The sequence below is a fragment of the Panthera onca genome, chromosome B2, assembly GCF_046562875.1.
Source record: "Panthera onca isolate mPanOnc1 chromosome B2, mPanOnc1 haplotype 2, whole genome shotgun sequence".
Classification (NCBI taxonomy): domain Eukaryota; kingdom Metazoa; phylum Chordata; class Mammalia; order Carnivora; family Felidae; genus Panthera; species Panthera onca.
This window is the reverse complement of record NC_138343.1, coordinates 75,356,290-75,382,635: the sequence shown is the minus strand read 5'-3', so window position 1 is coordinate 75,382,635 and position 26,346 is coordinate 75,356,290. Positions and strand designations below refer to the sequence as shown.

General features: G+C 37.4%; 1 protein-coding gene and 1 long non-coding RNA gene across 4 annotated transcripts in view; one reads left to right on the top strand and one right to left on the bottom strand.

The window, feature by feature from the left end:
• Positions 1 to 26,346, top strand: part of CEP162 (centrosomal protein 162) — a 114,310-nt gene that overhangs the window by 69,157 nt on the left and 18,807 nt on the right. For 2 of the 3 annotated variants that reach the window (XM_060616089.3, XM_060616092.3), the window contains 4 exons: positions 6,853 to 7,065; positions 10,593 to 11,245; positions 15,074 to 15,215; positions 17,484 to 17,582. In XM_060616089.3, coding sequence (XP_060472072.3) covers positions 6,853 to 7,065; positions 10,593 to 11,245; positions 15,074 to 15,215; positions 17,484 to 17,582 — 1,107 coding nt within the window. The remainder of the gene's footprint in view (positions 1 to 6,852; positions 7,066 to 10,592; positions 11,246 to 15,073; positions 15,216 to 17,483; positions 17,583 to 26,346) is intronic. The other variant, XM_060616090.3, reaches the window with a different exon arrangement.
• LOC132667342 (uncharacterized) lies at positions 343 to 26,275 on the bottom strand. Its single transcript, XR_009605092.3, has 3 exons — positions 26,050 to 26,275; positions 13,857 to 13,914; positions 343 to 683 (listed from the first exon to the last, which is right to left on the bottom strand). It is a non-coding gene; the product is annotated as an uncharacterized LOC132667342 (long non-coding RNA).

Here is a 26,346-nt window from a genome sequence, read left to right as displayed (position 1 = left end):
GTAGTAATGCTTATTAGGATAAAGATTTTTTTCATTAAAGTAGTCATATGTGGGGTGGAATATTAACTTTTTCCTTTTGTTTTTAAAACTCTGTAATTTAGCATTTTTATTCATAACTCAGTTATTAAAACGAAAGAAGGATTTCCATCCCTGTGCATAAGGGAGCATAATTCTATAGTCAAGTCATGACACTTAAATATACAGTTACTATTCCATCACAAACCCAAAACTGTGAGGTCATCACTGGGCTCAATATTACCCCAGTTTTCTGAGAGAAGGAAAACTAAAAAATTAGCTTTTTGTTCCTTTTACAGGACCTGTTCTTATAGTAAAAGGTATGGTCGGTAACTTGGCTTAGTAGCCAGGAGAGGAATAGGACAGAGGTATTTTAAAGAGTTAGAAGTATTCTGAAATAACTATAGTACAGGATTGCTTGCCTATTTTTCAGTGCTTTTGATTTAGATTAGCTAATGTAGACGAAGCCATCCAGAATTGTGAGAGAGAAAAGACCAAAGCAACTACTTCCCTATTTGATGACTTTAAGAGAAATAATTTAGAAAGTTATTTTATTTACTTGTTGATTTACTTTATTAGTTTCTCTCCTCCATTGGAGTACAAGTGCTGTTAAAGCAGGGATCTGGCTTATCTTGTTTGCCTTCTGTATCTCCAGTGCAGCGCCATATCTGGGAATTAATAAATGAATGCAGAACTAAATGTAACAGAGTGAAAACAAATGAAGCATGCTTAAAAGCAAAATTAAGACTTGAAATGGTAAATCATATTGACTAGAAATATAGCACTGAATACAAATTATCTTCCTCTTTTATTAATGTTTTCATTAAGGGGTGCCTGGGTGGCTCAGTTGGTTAAGTACAAACTTCGGCTCAGGTCATGATCTCATGGTTTGAGTTCGAGCCCCATGTCAGGCTCTGTTCTGACAGCTCAGACCCTGGAGCCTGCTTCAGATCCTGTGTCTCCCTCTCTTTCTGCCCGTCCCCCACTCACACTCTCTCTCTCTCTCAAAAATAAAAAAATAGGGGCGCCTGGGTGGCTCAGTCAGTTGAGCGACCAACTTCAGCTCAGGTCATGATCTCGCGGTCTGTGAGTTCGAGCCCCGTGTCGGGCTCTGTGCTGACAGCTCAGAGCCTGGAACCTGCTTTGGATTCTGTGTCCCCCTCTCTCTCTGCCCCTCCCCTGCTCATGCTCTGTCTCTCTCTCTCTCTCTCAACAATAAATAAACATTAAAAAATTAAAAGAATAAATAAATAAAAATTAAAAAATGCTTTTGTTAAAAAATGTATTGGCTTACCATTTTAGACTATATCTTTCTAAAATATTGTTTATTAATAATATTTTACATAGTTTACTGTGTGTACATTTCAGATCTTACTCTGTTCCCATGAACATTTCCATCCTAATGATTTTAAACCTTACTATATATTTATTGTTTTAATGTTTATTTATTTTTGAGAGAGAGAAGAAGAGAGAGTGGGGAGGGGCAGAAAGGGAGGAAGAGAGAATCCCAAGCAGGCTCTATGCCGTCAGCACAGAGCCTAACAAGGGGCTCAAACTCACAAACTGTGAGATCATGACCTGAGGCAAAGTCAGAGGCTTAACCGACTGAGCCACCCAGGCGCCCCTAAACCTTAATATATATTTTAAAGCAAAGGTATATCACAGTGTATTCAGAATCATTTTGGAGCCATATTCTGAAATAGGTTAATTCTAGAATAAAAGATCTCATTTTCTAAATAGTTCATAATTAAAAATGGGGCCAATTAATTAGATGCCTGTTATAATGAAAATTTCAGATTATGTACAATTTTTAATTCATACTTTTATTTAATGGAATATTCCATAGTTTAATTTCCAATGAGAATTTTTGAAAAAGCAGTTACTTTTGTGTATGACAGCCACACTGGTATCAGTGACCAGCATTTACTCATATCAATGACCGAAGAAAAATATTAAAAAGCAAAATTAAAGAAAATTAAAGTAAAATCTAATTTTCCCCAAAAATGTAATAAGCACTTCAAGATATCAAAATTATGTTGAAATATTTCTTAAAATTTTAAGTGAATGCATTAATTATAAATATGCTAAAACATTCTTTTTTTTTTCTTTTATTTTTACATTCAAGTTAGCATATAGTGCAATAATGATTTCAGGAGTAGAATCCAGTGATTCATCACCTACATATAACACCAAGTGCTCATCGCAACTGTCTTCCTTAACTGTTGCCCATTTAGCCCATCCACCCACCCATAACCTCTCCAACAACCCTCAGTTTTTTCTCTATATTTAAAAGTCTCTTAAAAACATTCATTTTTTAAAAATCTATCTCTTCTCTTTTCAATATACATTTTGTATATGTGTATGTATGTATCTTTGTATGCTTAGATCTACTTCAAATAACTAGATCTTTAATACCAGAGAAAGCAAAACTTTGAAAATGTCACAATTGAAGTTATCGATATTTGTATCTGGATATATTTCAATTTATGGTGCATATATGAAAGTGCAAGCAGTCTTCATGACTGGAAATATTTACTATAAATGTTGTAAATGAACAATATTCAATGCCTAACATGAACAATATTCAAGTTATATATAGGATTTTAAGTACCAGCAATGCATCTTGCCTTAGGGGGTGTAGTTTTTGAGACCAGATCATAATAAAAGCCAACATTATCAAGCCCTCGCTGTATACTGGGTGTTCTGCTAAGCACTTTACCAAGATAAATGTCATTTGATCCTCACTTAAGTGTGCCAATGCCATGAAATTGGTATTGTCATTCCCATTTTACCAGTGAGGCAAAAGAAATGTAGATTGAGGAGTAGACACAGGTCATAAAGCTGGTGGCACAATCTGAACTCCAAACAAGCTCTAACCAGTGCACTAGACTGCCTCTCAGGTTTTATTTTATTTTATTGTATGCTCAGAGGTAGAAAACTATTCAATAAAGAATTTACTATTTTAATATGTTTTTCAAACACATCTAAACTGTAATTTAACAAAAACAGATATAAACATATGTACATATATAATATCAAGCTCTAATTTCTGTAGACCCTGGTACAGTTCTTTCTCACAAAAAGACCATAAAATATGTTATTGCTTATTAGACTAAATGAAAAGTAGTGTTTTGTGAAGACTTCATTTAATATCATCTAACCCTCTTTGCTTTCTAATTAAAAGAAGTAACTGTAATTTTAAAAATAGATTAAACTTGGGGCGCCTTGGTGCCTCAGTCGGTTAGACGTATGACTTTGGCTCAGGCCATGATCTCAGAGTTTGTGAGTTTGAGCCCCGTGTCGGGCTCTGTGCTGACAGCTCAGAGCCTGGAGCCTGCTTCAGATTCTGTGTGTCTCTCTCTCTCTCTGCCCTCCCCTGCTCATGCTCTGTCTCTCTATCTCTCCGTCTCTCTCTCAAAAAATAAACAATACCAACACAACAGAAATAAAAGCAATAATAAGAGAATATTATGAGCAATTACATGCCAACAAAATGGGTAATCTGGAAGAAATGGACAAATTCCTAGAAACATATACACTACCAAAACTGAAACAGGAAGAAATAGAAAATTTGAACAGACCCATAACCAGGAAGGAAATTGAATTAGTAATCAAAAATCTGCCAAAAAACAAGAGTCCATGGCCAGAGGGCTTTCCAGGTGAATTCTACCAAACATGTAAGGAAGAGTTAACACCTATTCTCTTGAAACTGTTCCAAAAAATAGAAATGGAAGGAAAACTTCCAAACTCTTTTTATGAAGCCAGCATTACCTTGATTCCAAAACCAGACAGAGACCACACTAGAAAGGAGAACTATAGACCAGTTTCCCTGATGAACATGGATGCAAAAATCCTCAACAAGATATTAGCCAACCGGATCCAAAAATACATTTAAAAAATTATTCATCACGACCAAGTGGGATTTATACCTGGGATGCAGGGCTGGTTCAATATCTGCAAAACAATTAATGTGATTCATCACATCAATAAAAGAAAGGACAAGAACCATATGATCCTCTCAGTTGATGCAGAGAAAGCATTTGACAAAATACAGCATCCTTTCTTGATAAAAACCCCCAAGAAAGTAGGGATAAAAGGAGCATACTTCGAGATCATAAAAGCCATATATGAATGACCCAATGCTAATATCATCCTCAATGGGGAAAAATTGAGAGCTTTCCCCCTAAGGTCAGGAGCAAGACAGGGATGTCCGCTCTCACCACTGTTATTCAACATAGTATTGGAAGTCTTAGCCTCTGCAATCAGACAACACAAAGAAATAAAAGGCATCCAGATCGGCCAGGAGGAGGTCAAACTTTCACTCTTTGCAGATGACATGATACTCTATATGGAAAACCCAAAAGATTCCATCAAAAGACTGCTAGAATTGATTCATGAATTCAGCAAAGTTGCAGGATATAAAATCAATGCACAGAAATTGGTTGCATTCCTATACACCAACAATGAAGCGACAGAAAGAGAAATCAAGGAATCGATCCCATTTTCAGTTGCACAAAAAACTGTAAAATTCCTAGGAATAAATCTAACCAAAGAGGTGAAAAATCTACACACTGAAAACTATAGAAAGCTTATGAGAGAAATTGAAGAAGACACAAAAATTGGAAAAAGATTCCAGGCTCTTGGATAGGAAGAACAAATATTGCTAAAATGTCAATACTACCCAAAGCAATCTACATATTCAGTGCAATCCCTATCAAAGTAACACCAGCATTCTTCACAGAGCTAGAACAAACAATTCTAAAATTTGTATGGAACCAGAAAAGACCCTGAATAGCCAAAGCGATCTTGAAAAAGAAAACCAAAGCAGGAGGCATCATAATCCCAGACTTCAAGCTATACTACAAAGCTGTAATCATCAAGACAGTATGGTACTGGCACAAGAACAGACACTCAGATCAATGGAACAGAATAGAGAACCCAGAAACAGACCCACAAACGTATGGCCAACTAATCTTTGACAAAGCAGGAGAGACTATCCAATGGAATAAAGACAGTCTCTTCAGCAAGTGGTGCTGGGAAAACTGGACAGCGACATGCAGAAGAATGAACCTGGACCACTTTCTTACACCATACACAAAAATAAATTCAAAATGGATGAAAGACCTCAATGTAAGACAGGAAGCCATCAAAATCCTCAAGGAGAAAGCAGACAAAAACCTCTTTGATCTTGGCCACAGCAACTCCTTACTCAACATATCTTCAGAGGCAAGGGAAACAAAAGCAAAAATGAACTATTCGGACCTCATCAAAATAAAAAGCTTCTGCACAGCGAAGTTAACAATCAGCAAAACTAAAAGGCAACCAACAGAATGGGAGAAGATATTTGCAAATGACATAGCAGATAAAGGGGTAGTATCCACAATCTGTAAAGAACTTACCAAACTCAACACCCAAAAAACAAATAATCCAGTGAAGAAATGGGCAAAAGACATGAATTGACACTTCTCCAAAGAAGACTTCCAGATGGCCAACTGACACATGAAAAAATGCTCAACATCACTCATCATCAGGGAAATACAAATCAAAATCACAATGAGATAACACCTCACACCTGTCAGAATGGCCAACATTAACAACTCAGGCAACAACAGATGTTGGCGAGGATGCAGAGAAAGGAGAACCCTTTTACTCTGCTGGTGGGAATGCAAGCTGGTGCATCCACTCTGGAAAACAGTATGGAGGTTCCTCAAAAAACTAAAAATAGAACTACCCTACGACCCAGCAATTACACTACTAGGCATTTATCCACGGGATACAGGTGTGCTGTTTCGAAGGGACACATGCACCCCCATGTTTATAGCAGCACTATCAACAATAACCAAAGTATGGAAAGAGCCCAAATGTCCATCGATGGATGAATGGATAAAGAAGATGTGGTATATATAGATACAATGAAGTATTACTTGGCAATCAAAAAGAATGAAATCTTGCCATTTGCAACGATGTGGATGGAACTGGAGGGTATTATGCTAAGTGAAATTAGTCAGGGAAAGACAAAAATCGTATGACTTCACTCATATGAGGACTTTAAGAGACAAAGCAGATGAACATAAGGGAAGGGAAACAAAAATAATATAAAAACAGGGAGGGGGACAAAACAAAAGAGACTCATAAATATGGAGAACAAACTGAGGGTTACTGGAGGGGTTGTGGGACGGGGGGATGGGCTAAATGGGTAAGGGGCACTAAGGAATCTACTCCTGAAATCATTGTTGCACTATATGCTAACTAATTCGGATGTAAAGTTTAAAAAATAAAAAAAAAAATAAACACTTAAAAACTTAAAAAAAAAAACTTCAGTTGGAGGGGGACATTTGTAGGAGGGTTGGGGTAGGGTGGAGATTGTTGCACATAGGGGCAGGTGCTTAGGAAGCTGTGTGTTTATTGTACAAATTCTGTACATTCATATGCAGATGTCATTTTTCAATCAATAGATAGTATAAATACAATCATCAAAGGGAGTCTGTGGGAAAAAGGGAAGGGAAAAAGCTTTCTCTTCAGAAATATTGGGTATTACTAGTACAGTAGAAAGTCCCAAGATCTGTTTCGGATAAATGTAAGAGGATTTCTGTAAATTAACCAGTAACCAGTACTAAATTAGACATTAAACTACAGGGTTTTAAAATCAGATAATCTAGGGATGTAAAATTTGAAATTAATCTGTGTTTCTGTGCATATGATTCAGTCTTGTGATATGATATAAACGTCTCTTTGAAATCTAGACATGACTGATAGAGCATAATCTAAATTTATACATGAAACTGCTTAATTTTAATATATTTGTGATCTTACATATATGCAAAAATATTTTAATAGGTTAAGGAAATGGAAGGAATTCTAAAGAGAAGATATCCCAATTCTTTACCTGCTTTAATACTGGCTGCATCAGCAGCTGGTGATACAGTGGATAGAAATACAGTGGACTTTATGGAGAAAAGGATAAAAAAACTAGAGGCTGATTTGGAGGGCAAAGATGAAGAAGCAAAGAAAAGCCTTCGTACCATGGAACAACAGTTCCAGAAGATGAAGGTGGGTGCCATCTAGCCATGGACATGGGGCTCAGATCTCAAGGTTTCAGTATTGTGGGAGCTGGGCACTTCTTAGGTCTCATTTTAACAAATAATTTTAAACATCCTTCCCTGTAAAACCTTTACCATGCATGTCAGTAGATGCAAAAGAAATCTAGACCCATCCTATCTTTTTTGCTCTTCTTTATCTACTTTTCTTTTTATTTCAAGCATAGAAAATCAAGCACAGTGTTCCTCTCAGCGATGCTAGAATTAGTGGTAATTAAGTTATGAAAAGGCAAAGTAAAACATGTCTGGTGTATATTCAGCATAAAATGTTGTTTTAGTTACCATGGGTGAAAATACTTTTTTGAGGGATGCCTGGGTGGTTCAGTAGGTTAAGCAGCCCTCTCTTGATTTTGGCTCAAGTCATGATCTCAAGGTTCATGAGATCAAGCCCCATGTTGGGATCTTGCACTGTGGTGTGGAGCCTGCTTGGGATTCTCTCCCTCTCTCTCTCCCTCCCCCCCTCCCCCCCGCCTCTCCTATCCCTGTTTGTGCATGTGCTCTCTCTCTCAAATAAACATTAAAAAAAAAAAAAAAAATACTTTCTTGAAATTTCCCTAGACAAGGGGGAGGAAATGAGACAGAAGAATATCTTTGGAGTAGAGCAGGGAGCAGGGCAATGTTGGTTGAAAATGTCTTACTTTCTGAGTTTTTTAATCCTTTGTGAGGAATGAATCAGAAAATACAAGTAGTAGGATGACCAAGTATGAAAGAAGATGTGATATTTAATTTACTTTAAAAAATTTGTTTAGCACACAGTTTCTGCAGTAATTCTTGCTAGATGCTTTCATGAACATTTTAGTTCATCCTGCATCATCCTTCCAATCACCAGTGAGAAACAGATATTGCTACTCTGCTTCACAGATGAGGGAACGGATGTTCACAATTTAACTTCTTGCCTGAGGTGCTATTGCTGGTGAGTGACAGAGGCCTCAAATCCACAGGCCACAGATTTCTATCTTGAGAGAAGCAACAGATGATAGAATATTAGATTCCAGAAACAGTAAAAGGTTGAAAACCTGGAAGTACATTGGCCTGCTAGGTAACTTAAGGTCATGTCAAGGAAGTTGGCTTTACTTTATTTCATACTCTTTCAAATCTCTCAGCCCCCTACCTGGTTTTCTTTGTTCTCCTGTCCTAAATTCCAAGGCGTACTTCTCTTTTAACTACCCTCTTTTCAACCATACTTACCTCCCTTACCTTCTGCTCCAGCTCACCCATCTCTTCCTCTGCTCCTCCTCTCACACAGATCTGTGTTTGTGAGGAGGTGGCATAGTTGAGAGAGGAGAGCTGTCACGGGTGTCTAGGTGTCTGATCCTGGGAATTTGCTCGGTGCTACTTGGCAATCCTCTTGCTGTGACTGATCAGTTTCTTCCATTCCCCTAAACACTCACCACAGACCTCCTTCGATCAGGTTCATGTGACCCCCACACCACCTTTAGCAGACTGCCTCCTATCCATAGGAGACTGTGGCATGATGGAAAACACACAGGCTTTCTAGGGTCAGACCAACCTCCAGTCCCCAGACTGGACTTTGCGCTAGTTACTTTACCCTCTGAGCCTCTGTCTCCTCATATGTAAGAGGAGTTGTTATCTACAACTGACTTATTGCCAAGTATGCCACTTTTTCTCCTGAATTTTTTTCAATTCCTCTGTTCCTTTTCATCACCGTGTTACTCGGCTGCCATCATTAAGAAACAATGACCTGGATAACTATTGTAATCTCCTGACTAGTTTACACATACCCACATCACTCCATCCTCTAATCAGCTCTTGCTGCTAAAGCCAAAATTATATTTTCATATCTGTGTCTTATACACATACACACACCCCTACCTTTATTTATATCCCTCAATAACTTCCTGTTCCTCTTAGGTTAAATAAATGGCTTATAAATCCATGTATAGCCACACCCCTCTTGCTGTCCAGTGTGTTCTCACACTCTGCTTTCTCATCCAGTCATATGTGTTTCTCCTACTTGCCATGTTTCCTGCAACCACAGAAGTTTGTACACTTACCTCTGACTGGTATGCTCTGCCCACTTCTTTCAGTTGAGATAGATGTTCCTGCCCTTTAGCTCTTGATCCAAGCATTGCTACCCCAGTGAAACCTTTGTGGACTCCCTGGTAGACAAATTATCTTATAGGCACTTTCCATGCACTTCTCCATTTTGTCTACCATGTTCACAGCTGTTTCGATTGGATCATGAGTAATCTCTCTCCCCATCTAGCTTCTGGAATTTGTGATGGCTGGAACTGTTCTGCTTTTACTCACCATTGTGTTCCATCATTCAAGACACAGAGTAGATGTTAAAATATTTTAATTAGTTAGTCCTTAATTCATAGGATATTGGGAGGATTGGCAAAATATATGTAAACAGCCCTACTGCCTTATGTGGAGTATAGCAAACATTCAATAAATGATTATAGTAATTACAGCTACTATTAACATTCCAGTGACCACATAGAGGCTAGAATTCCAACCCTCTACCTGATTTTTATATATCTAAATCTCTTCACCCTGATTTTTCTCTTTTTGTGCTTCCTTAGCCCATCCCATTCCTGTCTCTGCTCACTCTTTATCACTTCTTCCTTTCATTCTGGCTCCCAATACACACCAAGCATTAGATTGCCTTTGCAGGTGTTCTTCCTACTTCCGTAATGTCCCTGCTTCCACTTATCCCCAAATTTACATTCCTCTTTCAAGCCCAAACCTAAATGTGCTCCCTCTATTCACTCTTCCCCCTTCTCTCAGGCACACAGGGGGAGCCTCGTCCTCTTTGCACCATATTCATAGGCCCATTATCACAGTTATCATAGGACACTGAAATTTTCCATCGCTCTCCTGACCAGGCTATAAACTGTTTGAAGGCATGAGCTGGACTTCTTTATCTCTAGAATCTGGTACAGTGCCTGGCACACAGCGGTAGCTCAATAAATATTCATTGAATGAATGAACACTGTTGTGCCCCCTCTGCAGAGTAACCTACTTAGGCTATTTTGTTTATAATAATAAAGCTGCAGTGTGACAAATCCAAGCTGACTTACTCCCTATGAGATTCCTAAATTGATACTAGCAAGTTGAAAACGGGCTATCTCTTAAAGATTTCAGCGCCCCCAATATCTTTCCCTGTTTATCCTCAGAGTATAGTTTGTCAGTTTGCATAGTGAAAGGTACACAATAATAGGTTTGATTGTGATACTTAAAATAAATTTTGGGGTGTAGAGGAATGTGTTATATAATGTTTATAAAGCAACACGCTAATTATGAAATTATACAACATATTGAGAACATATAACGTTATGCTCTTTAAAGATTAGGACTTCAGCCCATTGGACTGACTCAGGGAACAGAGCTAGAAGCATCAGAACATGTAATGAATGCCTGAGTGAAGGAATAGGTAGGACCTAGTAGAATGCTGGGCTTTGGGAACAAGTGACATGCTTAGCAGTGGTTTGACGTTACATGGATTCCTTTCTGCAGATCCAGTATGAACAGAGACTAGAGGAGCAGGAGCAGCTACTTGCCTGCAAATTGAAGGAAGCACCCCAGAACCAGCCTGACAGCTCCTCCAGGGTTGAAGCACTAGAGAAGGAGCTCGACGACATCAAGGAAGCCCATCAAATCACTGTAAGAAACCTTGAAGCTGAAATAGACATTCTTAAACATCAGAATGTTGAATTGGAACTCAAGAAAAACGATAAAGATGGTAACGATTTCCAGTCTATAGAATTCCAGGTAGAGCAGGCTCATGCTAAAGCTAAACTGGTGCGACTCAACGAGGAGCTGGCTGCGAAGGGGAGAGAAATACAAGACCTTTCAAAAACTGTGGAGAGGCTCCAGAAGGAGAGAAGGATGATGCTGTCTAATCAGAACTCTAAGGGTAGAGAGGAAGTGACTGCAAAAAGGGGGAAGAAAAATGGTTTGCATTCAGGTAAAGGAAGTGCTAACGCATTCCCTGGAACCCTGGATGGCAAGCGTTACCAACCACACACTTTTACTGATTCCCATGTTTCAGAGGTTTTACAAGAAAACTGCAAATTGAAAAATGAACTGGAGAGATTAATTGTGGAGAGGAATGAGCTGAAGATGAAATCTGAAGCAGCAGTGACCCAATTTGAAAATTCCATGAAAAGGTAAAATGTGAATTTGTAAATATATGGGGATATAAAAAGATAAAAATGCCAAAATTATAAGATAGATTTCCTCTAGATTATCAATTTTACCCTCAACTGAATTCATCACCAAATTTTATGAAGTTGTACTGCATTGCTAAGCATAGATCTCTTTCAGAGTAGGATCCTCTACCTGTTGAAGGCCAAATCCTGATAAACCTGAATCTCTGTCAGCCCAAACCATGTGCTTGGGCTGACCGATCTTGTCTTTCTGCAGTTTTCCAGATGGTGTTAATAAGCTGACCCACTGGGCCTTCTTATAAATGAATGTCATCATTTATGACTGCCATGGGCAGACTGCAGAAAACTGCTATTATAAAACTAGCTGACATTCTAAGAGGAAAGATCCTCTTTTCCAAAATAACTCTTAAAGTTAATCTAGTGATCACATCCATTCATGCCTTAAAGAACTTTTGTGCTCATTCCTTTTCAGAATCACCAGGTACTGTCTACTGTCTTTCCTCTGAGCCTTCTAACATGCTCAGATCTTTTTGTTCATCATCAAACCAAGTCTCTACTCATCTTTCTGTCAGGAACACTTTTCCACAAGTAGCGTCTTATTTGTAACTCACTTCCTCTTAACCGGGACTCTTATCCTCAGCACTCTTTTAAATGTGATCTCTCAGTAGTGCTCTTTCCTGGTCCAGTGGTGTTTTCTCCATTTTCATTCTCCTTGACATTGTTCTTTCTTGAAATGGCTTCCTCCCATAACCTCCATGACTCACACTAGGGAGTGTGACTAGTGCGCCTCTCCTGTACCTTTAACCGACTCCTGACTCTTCTTTCTCCTTCCACAAAAACCAGACTTCTACCAGGGTTTATTTTCAACTTTCTGTTTGTTCTCTGTTCTTTATCCATTGCTAAATTCATGTATTCTTATGGCTTCTATGAACCACAAACCCGATTTACTTTCCAAGGCTGTTTTCTTCCCTGAGCTCAGATGTTAAATCTACTGGGGTTTTTTGGATTATTCCTCTTGGACTCAGTAGTATCTCAAATTTTATTCCTTTTTTTACCTATAAACTAGCTCCCCTCACAGCTTCCCCATCTCCATCTAGCACCATATTTTTTCAGTTGTCAAGTCCAGCTTTTACCTCCTTTATTTCTGGGGCTCACAGTTTATGGGGGTGCTTCCTTATAAATAGGTCTCCTTTCACTTTCTACCTTACTGTAGTGCAGCCTTACTTGCTTTACTACAGCATCCCACCCTAATCTCCCTGATTTTTGTTTCTGTCTCCCCTAATCATTTTGCTTAAAAACCATTAATATTCTTAAATATCCCTGTATTTGAGTTACTCTGCCCTCCACTGAATCCCAGCTTCCTGAAGTATCACGACTAACTTACTCCATGTGGCTTCTCAAGTGCCATCACCATTACAAGACTTCTGTGTGGGCCTTAGTTGCTGAAGGTCTTTACTACATTTTGCTCGTTCATGTTTCAAGTGCTACCTCTTCCACAAAATATCTCCTAGAGCCTCTCAGGAAATTTCCTGCTCTCACTTCCAACTCCTCCATAACTTATATACCGTGTGCCAGTATTGAATATCAAGAAAGCACTAATCAGACAATGCCTGGTAACTCCTTGAGAACTGAGTTAGATTATACTTCTTTGCAATGTGGTAAAGGAGCAGAGTGAGCATAGCAAGCACCGGACAAATGCTTATTGAATGATGGGCAGCTGTGTCTGAATGCTTCCATATTGAAACCTTGTGTTTTTAGTTCTCAATGTGATAATAAAAATAAAGCTATTAGGAAAGAATTGCATTCTTTCCTAGAAAAAAATTGAAATTTATCCTATAAATTTTCCTATATATAATTTATAATTTTTTAGTATTGCTTAATCTGTTTTTCAGGCAGCTCTGGGCCTGATAAGTAAAGAATATAACCTTTCCTAATCCCAGATTTAGGCCAGTGGGGTATTTTGTTTGTTGGTTTGGTTTTTTTTTTACTTCAGTTGTGTCATAAGTGCTTTAGATTTTTATGCTTTTCCATACTGTTTCCATGAATAAATGTTTATATAGTCAAATGAGCAACTGATAAATTTGTTTATAGCAACAGTGAGTCACTAAATATCTGCTTTGAATAAAATCCTATCATTTTTTGGGGTGCGTGGGTAGCTCAGTCAGTTGAGCATTTGACTTCAGCTCAGGTCATGATCTCACAGTTTGTGGGTTCGAGCCCCACATTGGGCTCTGTGCTGAACACTTGCTCAGAGCCTGGAGCCTGCTTCAGATTCTGTGCCTTGTTCTATCTCTCTCCCCCTCCCCCACTCACGCTCTGTCTCACTCTGTCTCTCAAAAATCAATAAATGTAAAATTAAAAAAATTTTTTTTAAATCCTATCATTTTTTAATAACTTTTCCAATAAGAAAGAAAATGTTTATCTATAAGAAATGTATTGTCTTTATCAGAACTTTACCATTTATTAAATATACCATTTGTTAATTAAACTGCCTTTTAATGCATAAATTTTGTCACACAAATCAGTAGTCTGTCACATTTAATAATCCAGACTAATCAGGTGCAAATTACACTGGGTCCTAAAGAATTACTGTAAACATTATTTTGTTTACCTGACATGGCAGCTAGCCCTGGAGTCATATGTGCGGAGCACACACTGGTGAACATTGCCTAGAGAAAAAGAAATTGGAAATTCTAAAAGGAACTGTGACTACCCAGATTAAGAATCTGGGCAAAAAATCTGAGTTTATCTTAAAGATAAAATGTTTGTGGTGCCTGGGTGGCTCAGTCAGTTAAGTGGCTGACTTCAGGTCAGGTCATGCTCGCACAGTTTGTGAGTTCAAGCCTCACATCAGGCTCTGTGCTGATAGCTCAGAGCCTGGAGCCTGCTTCAGATTCTCTCTCTCTCTCTCTCTCTCTCTCTCTCTCTCTCAAAAATAAATAAACATTGGGGCGCCTGGGTAGCTCAGTCAGTTAAGTGTCCAATTTCAGCTCAGGTCGTGATCTCACGGTTCGTGAGTTCGAGCCCCGCGTCCGGCTCTGGGCTGACAGCTCAGAGCCTGGAGCCCACTTCAGATTCTGTGCCTCCCTCTGTCTGCCCCTCCGCTGCTTGCACTCTGTCTCTCACATTGTCTCAAAAATAAATAAACATTAAAAATAAATAAACAAACATTTAAAAATAATAATAGGGGCGCCTGGGTGGCTCTGTCGGTTGAGCTTCTGACTTTGGCTCAGGTCATGATCTCACAGTCCGTGAATTCAAGTCCCGCATCAGGCTCTGTGCTGACAGCTCAGAGCCTGGAGCCTGCTTCAGATTCTGTCTCCTCCTCTCTCTGCCCCTCCCCCACTTGTGCTCTCTGTCTCTCAAAAATAAATAAATGTAAAAAAAATTTTTTTTTAATAAAAAAGTAAACAAAAGAAGATAAAATATTAGGCCCTTGCTTTAAATCCAGACAGAACATTTAGAACCTTCCATTCTCTCAGAAAGTACAGCCCCAGGCTAGGGAGCCAGTGGAAGGCCCAGATTTTGAGGTCTAACACTGTGCTGGGCTTGAACCCCAGCTCTGCAACTTCCTAATCTGAACTCCAGAGACATCACTCTTTCCAAAACTCAACTCTGCCCTTATAAAATTCAGTAAATAATAGTGAGCTCATGGTGTGGTTGTAAGAACTCACAAGCAATAATGTATAAAGCACCTGACAAAGTGCAGTAAGTCATGGTGTTCTTTCCCTATGCCTCTTTAATTTCCAAACTTCCTGCACTATTTTTATGCTAACTCTGAATTGAAGAGCTGTTTTTATGTGTGATTTTGTTTGATTTGCTCTACAGGGTCAAGGAAGATACTGCAGCACACATTGCATCTCTCAAAGCATCTCATCAGAGGGAAGTAGAGAAACTCCTTTGCCAAAATGCAGTAGAAAATTCTTCTTCCAAAGTAGCTGAACTAAATCGTAAAATAGCAACTCAAGAGGTAGACAACTTTATCAATCTTTCCTTGGCTTTAAAATTATTTTTTTCAGGACTGTTAACAGAACATTTAACTTCACTTTTTAGTAGAAATGAGAAAATATTGACTTGATTTTTTTTAGTAGGAGAGGATGCCGTTACCATTTAACTATTCTACTTTAAAACTATTCTCTCGAAATAAGTGGTTTCACAGTTTTGTCCCTGTATTTCTCAAATAGTTCTTCTCCTAAGTCATTTGTAACAAATGGTAGAAGTATGGTCAATCACATTTTGTGGTTGAGAACTGAGTACTTGAACTTGAATGTTCAATCATTTCCCTCTACCCAAGTCCCAGCTGACAAGTAATTATCCTAGTCATTCTCTTGCCCATTTATCTTTCATTCATTAAACAAATAATGATTCGGGGTCTATAGACAATGAAGCACTAGGGATAAAATAATGAACAGAGATATGCACACAGCTTGTAGCCATTATGAAACAGTCTTCTTAGAATTATGACAGAATATGCTGAAAGCTTATCCACATTTCTTTAAAAAAGTGTATCTTCCTTTTTGGTTAGTGTGTATATCTTCAAGGAATATCTATGATTATCTACTGTGATGGTAGCAAGTTGAAAAAAACAGCATTAAAATAGAATTTGTATCTGCAACTTACTTTCAAATGGTGTATCCCAGGAAAAGAAAGAAAAATAAGGCAAATATGGCAAAAATGTTAGCAGTTGGTAAATCAAATTAAAGAATATAGGTCCACTGTGTTCTTTTCTCTAGGTTTTAATTTTTAAAAACAAGCTGAGGGAGAAATACTTCAAGAAACAGTTATCTTACCATTATTTCTCCCTTTAATAATCATTTAATAGTATCTTGATTAAAAACAAATTGCTCAACTAAGAAGTTTAAGTATGGACTGGGTATTAGATATGAGATTATTGTAAATTTTTTAGGCATAAAAATGTTGTTGGGTGGCTTAGCCAGTTAAGCATCCAACTCTTGATTTGGGCTCAGGTCATGATCTCATGGGGTCGAGCCCCAAATTGAGTTCTGCACTGAGTGTGGGATTCATTCTCTCCTTTTCTCTCTGCCTCTCCTACTCATGGATGTGCGTGCGCGCGCACACACACACACACACACACACACACACTTTCTCTCTCAAAATAAATAAACATTAAAGAAAATGCTGTTGTGGTTTTGTGAGATGTCCTTGTAAGAAGATGCATGTTGAAGCATTTGGGGTATTTTAGTGTGAAATGAGGTCTGTAATTTAAATTCAAACAAAGAATTTTGACTCTTTTAATATTTCAATGAGAAAGTGCTTTTTATTTTTTTTTTTAACATTTATTTATTTTTGAGAGAGAGAGAGAGGGAGCGAGCATGAGTGGGGGAGGGGCAGAAAGAGGGAGAGACACAGAATCCGACGCAGGCTCCAGGCTCTGAGCTGTCAGCACAGAACCCATGAACAGCGACATCATGACCTGAGCCCAAGTCGGACGCTTATAGCCGACTGAGCCACCCAATCTTTGTACAGCAGTTGCAGATAACTTCTCTGGCTTTTTTCCCCATAGGAGTAGGGTGTCAGTGGGCAGTATAAACATTATATCAAGTTATTATATATTATGTAGTTGGGAGAGGTGGGAAAAGTAGTGTCATTATGCCATAGTGCCTGCCCTAAGTGTTACTTTCCCAGAGTTCTAAATGTAATATTGTAAATTATAAGTTAAATGGAAGTCAGCATAGCCTGATGGTAAAAACAGTAAAAGTATTAGAGGTAATAGATGCATATTTTCCTAAGTTTTAAGATCCTTGATGAAAGTATCTATTTCAGGTTGCCAAAAAAATATAAGCATGATATTTATTTCATGCTTATTAATAGGCTTGTGCTATTATTCTACTTAATCACAAAGTGATAAAGACAGTATTGGCTATCTTCAAAATGCTTAGACTTTACAGAGGTTTATTTTAAAAGGTATTTTTCAGGCCTTCAGAAGAAAAGTATTAGAGATAAAGAAGCCAAGTAGTTACACAGCCATTATTTGTCATACATGTGATACTTTCCATTAAATATTGAAAGAAAATAATGAATGTATTCAATCAGCTTAATTTATTCAATGAACTTGATTCCTGTGACATTTTATTTTTGTTAGAATTTGGTAATTTAAAAATATTAGGATTTTTTTTTTTTTGCTACAAAAACACGTCATTAGTTGGTTTTCTGATATTTTTCAAATAATGCTTGAGAAGAGTTCTATTAACTCAGTACTTCTAACATAATTTCATAGGTACTTCTAAAACATTTCCAAAATCAAGTTAACGAACTGCAGGGTAAACAGGAGTCTCTGGTAGTTTCTCAAGTTCGAGAAGAAATCTTACAGAAAGAGGTAAGAAGTAACAAAAATATTGTACTAAAAAGCTGTTTCTTAGCCATTTCAATCATATTCTTATTTTTGTATTAATTTTTGTTAACTTAAATGTATAAATGGAAATAACCTGAAAGTTATCACATCAAAAAAGTAATAACTTGTTTATGGTAAGTCTGCTTTGCCCAGGTGAAACTCTTCAATGGGTAAATAAGTTTCTTATATATTTGTATTTGATTTTGAGATTTTTCTGGGCAGTGGGGAAATAGGGAGAGGGGCATTTGGTTCTTTTGATTGTTTTAGGAGGAAAAATTGGATGGTTAAGGTCATTTTTGTATTAAGTACTTGATACTGTTAAGAAATAACTAAAGTAGTCATTACAGTGATGCTGGATCCCCAGTAACAATATTATAGGAGATAGATCTTTCTGGAAACTCACCGTTTTTATTACTCTAAGATCCCTTTGATTCTAGAAAGTGTAAAACACCAGACAACTGTGCATTCCATTCTTTGAAGTGTATCCACCACATTTTATTATTCAAGAATTTATTAAACCGGGGCGCCTGGGTGGCGCAGTCGGTTAAGCGTCCGACTTCAGCCAGGTCACGATCTCGCGGTCCGTGAGTTCGAGCCCCGCGTCAGGCTCTGGGCTGATGGCTCGGAGCCTGGGGCCTGTTTCCGATTCTGTGTCTCCCTCTCTCTCTGCCCCTCCCCCGTTCATGCTCTGTCTCTCTGTCCCAAAAATAAATAAAAAACGTTGAAAAAAAAATTTTTTTAAAGAATTTATTAAACCATACAGGAAAAACATAATTGCATTATGAAAAGATTAATATAAAAATACTCCACAGTTACATAACTGTCAATTTAAAAAATCTTGTTTCAGTAATTGAAAGTCTGTGGTTCAACATGTGCATTCTTTTCAGTGTTTAAGATGTACATAAACTTTGTTGTATAAGCAATAAGTTAACAGAACTTCACAGACCTAAGGTAAAATTTTGGGGAAAAGCAATAAAAGGAAGTATGTTCTAATGTTTGCAAGATAAAGATTAAGATCACTTTTAGTTAAGTTACAGTGTGTTCTTAGTTTAAGAATAGCTAAAATAGTTTGGAAATAAAAAAGCTGCAATACATGATTTTCAAGCCTATTTACTAGAAAACTAAAACACTCCATCTTTTGAATGAAATGACAATCTGCCTTTCAATAAACAGTATATCTATAATAGTTATGTTAACAGGGCTTATTTATTCCCACTACTGATAACCTCCTGAGGGTCTTCAAAGGGATTTTCTCTTAGGCTGATGGGAACAGCTCATTTTCCCAGCCCTACATTAGCTCCCAGATTGTTCAGGCTGCCATTTCCACTGGCTTCGAAACCCTCTGGGCAGCAAAGTAGGCAGTCATTGAGTTCATCTATTGTGTTTCCCTTCTCACATGAATCACCATCCTGCAGTGCTGTTAAGCTGATGTTTGAAAACAGTTTCTTATGTCCTCGGTTGTTCTGGTTGTTTAAGAAAGGAGAGTAAACCCCTGTCTCTTTGTGACCACAGAGAAACTACAATATACATCTTTTAACACTAGCAAATTCTGTTTTATTTGGTTACTGCTTGTTTGTAATGCATCTCTGCCTTTCTACTTCTATCTACCTTTCCATTTATTTGTATCTACTTCCATTATCAATGTCTTGTAGATTTAAGTGTAGAAATCTTTCACCTTCTTGTTTAAATTCACTAAGTATTATCCTGTTTTTTGATGCTTTTTGAATGGTAGCATTTTCTTTTTTAGGTAGTTCATTATTAATGTACAGAAACAGTACTGATCTTTGTTAATTTTGTATCCTGCAACTTTACTGAATTCACTGATTAGATCTAACAGTTTTTTGGTGGAGTCTTTAGAATTTTTTATATATAAAATCATGTCACCTGCAAATAGAGACTATTTTAATTCTTTCCTATCCTGATGCCCTTTATTTTTCTTGCCTGATTGCTCTGGCTAGGGCCTTTTGTACTATAATGAATAGGAGTAGTGAGAGTGAGCACCCTTGTATTGTTTGTGAACTTAGAAAAAAAGCTTTCAAGCTTTAGCCATTGAATATGATATTAGCTGTGGATTTATCATATACTGTATTATTGTATTGAGGTAAATTCCTTCTATACCTAATTTAATAGCTTTTATCATGAACAGATGTTAAATTTTATCAAATGTTTTTTTCTGCATCTATTGAGATGGTAGTATTATTTGTTTCTTCATTCTATTATTACCTTGTAATGTATTACCTTGATTTTTGTATGTTGAACCATCTTGCGTCCCAGAGATAAATTTCACTTGATCATGGTGAATATTTTTAGTGCACTGTTGAATTCAAATTGTTAGTATTGTATTTAGAAGTTTTTCATTTATGTTCATCAGAAATAGTGGTCTGTAGTTGTCTGATAGTGTCTTTGGCTGGTTTGTAAAATGAATTTGGAAGTGTTCCCTCTCTTCTGTGTTTTGGAAAAGTTTGAAGAGGATTAGCATTAATTCTTTAAATGTTTGGTAAAATTCACTTATGAAGCCATCTGGTCCTGGACTGTTCTTTTTTGGGAGATTTTTTATTATGGATTCAGTCCCCTTAGTAGTAATTGACTGTTCAGATTTGGGGGTTTTTTTCCTGATTCAGTCTTGTTATGTTGTATGTGTCTAAGAATTTTTCCATTTCTTCTAGGTTGTCCAGTTTGTTGGCATATAGTTCATAGTAGCCTTTTGTGATCTTTTGTATTTCCGTGGTATCTGTTGTAATGTCTCCTTTATCATTTATAATTTCATTGATTTGAGTCCTCATTTTTCCTTGGTTAATCTAGCCAAAGATTTGTCAATGGACAAATGTCAATGTCAATGTCTGTCCTTTCAAAGAACGAATTCTTAGTTTTGTTCATCTTTTCTATTATTTTCCTGTTCTTGGTTTTGTTCATTTCTGCTCTGATCCTTCTCTCTTCTACCTGTGGGCTCAGCTTATCATTCTTTTTCTGGTTCCTTAAGTGTAAACTTAAATTGTTTATTTGAGGCCTTCTTGTTTTTTAGTGTGTGAATTGCTGTGAATTTCCATCTTTGAGTTGCTTTTGCTACATCCCATTAATTTTGGTTTCTTGTGTGTTTCCATTTTTGCTTGTCTCAAGACACATTATTTCCCCTTTAATTTCTTCTTTGACCCATTGGTTGTTAAGGAGAATCATGTTTAATTTCCATGTATTCGTGAGTTTTCCAGTTTTCCTTATCACTACTGATTTTCACGCCATTGTGGTCAGAGAATATAGTTGGTATGATTTCAGTCTTCTTGCATTTGTTAGATTTATTTTGTGGCCTATCATACAGTCTATCCTTGAAAATATTCCATGTGCACTTGAGAAGAATGTTTATTCTGCTGTTGCCAGATTCAGTGTTGTGTATGTGTCTATTATATCCATTTGGTCTATAGTGTTGTTCAAATTTGCTATTATTCACTGCCTGGATGATTAATGTGTTGTTGAGAGTTGGGTATGAAGTCCCCAACTGTTATTGTATTGCTGTTTATTTCTTCTTCTGGCTCTGTTACTTGGCTCTCTGAAGTTGAGTGCAAACGCAATTACTATGTCATCTTCTCGGATTGATATTGACCTCTTCATCATTTATGTAATGACCTTTTTTTTGGTCTCTTTTTACCCTTTTAAAATCTATTTTGTTTGATATAAGTATAGCTACCCCTGCTTTCTTCTGAATACAATTTGCTTGGAATCTTTTTTCCATCTTTTTACTGTCAGTCTATGTGTGCCTTTAAGACTAAGGTGAGTCTCTTTCAGGTAATATATCATTAGATCTTACTCATCCATTCAGCCATTCTGTCTGTTGATTGGATAATTTAATCCATTTACATTTAAAGCAGTTATTGATAGGTAATGACTTATCACCATTTTGTTGATTATTTTCTGGCTGTTTTGTAGGTCCGTTTTTCATTGTTTCATATCCTGGTATCTTTTTTGTGTTTTGATGTCTTTTGGTATCAGTATGCTTTAACTTCTCTTATTTTGTGTAAATACTATAGGTTTTTCCCTGATGGTTACCATGAGGCTTATATAAAATATCTTCAAATTATAATACCTTATTTTAAATTGATAACTTCAATTAAATTCCTAAACTTTACACTTTTATCCTTTCCCTCACATTTTAGGTTATTTATGTTACAGTTTACCTGTATTTTATATCCTGTAATTTATAGCAGATTATTATAGTTATGGTTATTTTTATCCCTTTTGTCTTTTAACTTTTAAACTACAGTTGTATGTGGATTACGCACCACTGTTATCATGTTATACAATCTAACTTTGATTATATATTTACCATTACCAGTGAGTTTTACACTAACTTCTTATGTTTTTACAATGTTAATTTTCTTTTATTTATACTTAAAGAGCTCCTGTTAGCACTTTTTGTAAGGCAGGTCTAGTGGTGAAGAACTCGCTCAGCTTTTATTTGTTCAAAAAAGTCAGTTTTAGCCATTATTGCTTTAAATATACTCTGTCCTTTTCTCTTTCTCTTGTTGTGGAATTACCATAATGCAGATACTACTTGTTTTGATTGTGTCCCATATGTCTCAGGCTTTTTCATTCTTTTTGCTCTTTTGACTATATAATTTTAAATGACTTGTCTTTTAGATCACTGGCTTTCTTCTGTATGGTCAAGTCCCTATTGAATTCTTCTATACAGTCATTGTATTCTTCAGCTCTGGTATTTCTGTTTTGGGGTATTTTTTTCATGGTTTTTATTTCTTTGTTGAACTTCTTGTTTTGTTCATGCATTGTTTTCCTAATTTTGTTTAGTTGTCTGTATGTTCTTGTAGTTGTGTAAACTTTTTAAAGAGGATTATTCTGAATTCTTTGATCATAGAGTTCACAGATCTCTATTTCTTTAGGGTTAGTTTATTGGAGCTTTCTTTTCTTTGGTGGTGTCAGATTTTCAGATCCTTGTTTCCTTTGGTTGGTGTCTGTATTTGAGTAAGTAGTCTCCTCTTCCAGACTTTACAGATTCACTTTGGCATAAACAGTGTTCAACAGTCAGTGCACTTTGGGTTTCTGGATGTGTCTGGTGGTGATGTCCTTGGACAGGGGTGGCTTGCTGTCAGGGTTTGTTTTTTGGCCAAGGCTACTGCCCAGGTAGCTACTGCCCAAGACCTCACTCTCTGAGGTCAAGAGTGGGGAGGTGTCACTAGTTGAATATAGTTGGATAGAAATTTTGGCTTGGTTCCCTGCCTAATAAGTCTTTAGGAAGGACTTCATGGTTGCCCAGATTCTCTCATAAGGTTTTTATTAGACTCTTGGGGACTGGATATATACTCAGCAATAGATGGGGCTATGAATTAGCTTCTCTGCCCTGGTGGAATGACAGGATAGGCCCCAGTGCCTGTGTAGTTCATTGTCTGGGCACACAAATCAGGCAAGATTGTGTACTGAATTCTCTGGCTGACAGGGCCACATGCTCTGTTGATGGACAGAAAGCATAGCCTGTGGCTCTCCCCAAGTGGCACTGTATGCAGGGCTCTCAGGGGATGCTCTGCAGCTTCCCATATGCTCTGGTTAAGTTCTTTGGTTGAGCAGCCAGAAAGCTGTATTCAGCAATGGGCAAACTTCAAATGAGTTTCCTGGCCCAGGAGCAATGTAAGAAACTGCTCTAATGCCAGTAAAGCTTTTTGACTGTAGTCTTGACTCAAGCCAACCAGTGCCCCAGGTTCCCTGGCCAGATAGGCCATTGGCTTTGCAGACTATCAACTCTGACTGCTGGACTCTATTCTAGTATTGCTGGGCTACCCAGCTTTTCAGGTGTTCTACTCAGGCTTTCTGGTCAAGCAGCACTGTGATCTTCACTCAGCAGTGTGCCAAAGTGTGGCTTAGCTTCCCTGCCTGAGTGGATGCAGTCCCAGCTTGAGGGCTGGCAAATCTTTCTGTTTGAGGACCTGAGTCAGGCAGACCTGCACCCCACCAAATTCCACAGTCAGACTATACCACCGACTTGGATCTATAGGTGAGCAAAGCTGCTGGTTGGGCTTACTACTTGGGCACTGCAAGTATGAATTCAGTCTGCCAAGATCTAACTGCCAGTTGTTACAAGCCCTTCCCCACATCTCCATCACAATCAGATTCCTAGTGATTAGTCCCCATGGGATAAAGACATGCGGGGGCTCTCAAGAAGTGACCCACAACACTGGGGGAGTTGGATGTCCAACCCAGGCTGTCTTTTCCCATGGAGAAATGGTAGTCTCAGGGGAGACCTCTCCATATTGTGCTGCCTGGGCCTGAGGGAGGGGCAATGCAGCCAGCATGTAGCCACTCTGCCTACCCTTATGATGTAGTCTGTCTTGGTCTCTGTGATGCAGGGGGATGCTTCAGCCTCACCCTCATATTATATCATTCTCTCAGTTGCATCTAGTCCATGAATAATTGTTAGTTCTTATGAGGGGGGACAGCATCAGGAACTACCTATGTCACCACCTTGATGACGTCACTCTTCCTTTATTAACACTTTTTTTATATTACTTTATAATAGTCAAAATCATAATGATAGTTATCATTTATTATTTAGTATGTGCTAAGCACTGTGGTAAGTGCTCTGTGTAGTTTTCACCATAACCCAAAAGGGTAGGTACTATTATTCCCATTTTATAGATGAAGATTGATGCTAAGAAAAATGAAATAATTTGCTTCAGGTTACCAAGCAATGTGTAAAAAGTATCAGCATCAGAACCCAAGACTTCTTACTCCAGGTCCCAGGCTCTTAATTACTATTTTACTAATGCTGTATTTCTGGACATCAGGTATTTGCCAATTTTTTTTTCCATAGTATTCAAGAAGCAGGAATAATTTTTGATCATTCATCTCATGTATCCAGTTACTTCCATAGGATAAATTCACTAAAATACAAGGATTTTAAAATACATACATTCACTTTAATTATACTTTTAAAGATGCTTTTAAGTAGGCACTGATGAAGGGAAATTTTTCCTACTTTTTGTCTAAATATAAATTTCTAAATTTATGTAATTTATAAACTAATGTTTAATCATTGGTGAATTCATTAATTCATGAATAATTATTAAACACCTGTGCTCTGGCATGCTTTATGTGCTAGGAATACTGAGAACAAGATAGACAAATCTTTGGTCTTACAGAGCTTACATTTTATTTGGGGAATCAGAAAATAAATGTAAAACTTGATAAAATTAACTGAGACAATATCTGTGAAGTACTTAGCATAGCACCTCGCACATGATAATGTCATGACTCTACTACTTACCCTTTAAGACTTTATTCAAAGACAGCTGCCTCAGGTTAAGAGTCCTGCAACCTAGCTCTGGTTCCAGTTAGGTATTCCCCACTCATCACCTCATTGCTACTTGGTCATCTCTCCATAACAACATACTATATTAGAATTCTCATTCACTTGACTGCTGCTTTCACTAGAGCAGAACATCCCAGCTGGTGTACCAGGAATGGATTCCCTATGGATCATAAAATAGCAATTACTGGAAATGTTGTCTCATTATAAACCCAAAGTCACTTTTCAGTCATTAAGTTTACAGAAGCTGAAGTGATATTTGACCATTACGTGTATGACAATGCCTCTTACAAATTTCTTAGTTCAGCAATCACTGGTTTTGTGTTATAATTTTTAGTAATCATTGTTTTGACATAGAAGATTGTATGCCCAGCACTCATCACTGCAGCATGTTCTCTAGGGTCTCTCTCCCTAACCTTTCTGCAAATCATCCCAATTAAAGTCTGCAAATTTCTGTGGTCACTGATGATATCCCATGGATATCCCACATATTAATATTTAGACTTATGTAGGCTTATAGTTTCACATTTGAAACTAGAAAGAGTGGCAGTTTTGGGAGGGGTTGGGTTTTTTTGTAGTGTTATTAGGTACTGGGTGTTTCCATGGAAAATTTGGTTGAATTTGTTAATTTTAGCCATTTTTACTTGTTAATTATTTTGCCTTTTGATACTAACAGGAAATAATTATGAGTATATGGTATAAAGAAAATGCAGTTGTTTCACCAAGCCCAATATAAAGATATCTCAGATCCCCTCTATATTACTGACTGGCACCATGAAAATATCACCATTTTCTCTGCAGACCATGGTATAAAAAAGGAGGTACCACACAAGACTGTAACCTCCATGACTAGGTCATCTCTGTATCCTCAAGACCTAAGACAACAGCTAGAACAGAAAGAGTTCAGTATATTCTTTTATAAACATAAATGTATTTGTGGAATGAATTATTATAAAGTGATAAGAGCCAGAAGAGGATTGCAGATAGAATTATAGAAAGTTGACAAAAGGAGGATTCATATTTACTGAACTCTGTGTGTGTTGGAAGCTATACTGGGTAGGGTGCTTTAAATGTTTGATTAATCCTAGAAGTAATCAACCTTTTTAAATATTTTGTAGCAAAGCTGAATATACCACAGACAGTACCCACCTTCATTTTTAATGCTATAATCAGCCTGGCATACGTGAGAGGAAGTGATCCAGTCATCTGGAATCATCTGGATTGTGAGGTCACTTCAGAGCTAAGAGGAGCCTTTTCTTCTGTAGATAGAATAACTAATAGCTTGCATTCCCTAACAACTCAAGATATCTTTCTTATTAGCAAGAAGCCTCTTCCCTAGAGAAATTTTATACAAAGAAAATGTGGTGAACATTCTTAAGACTACCTGGTAAAAATAAATGATTTTTCTTGTTACCAGTTTTTCATTTACTTCATACCTCAATTTTA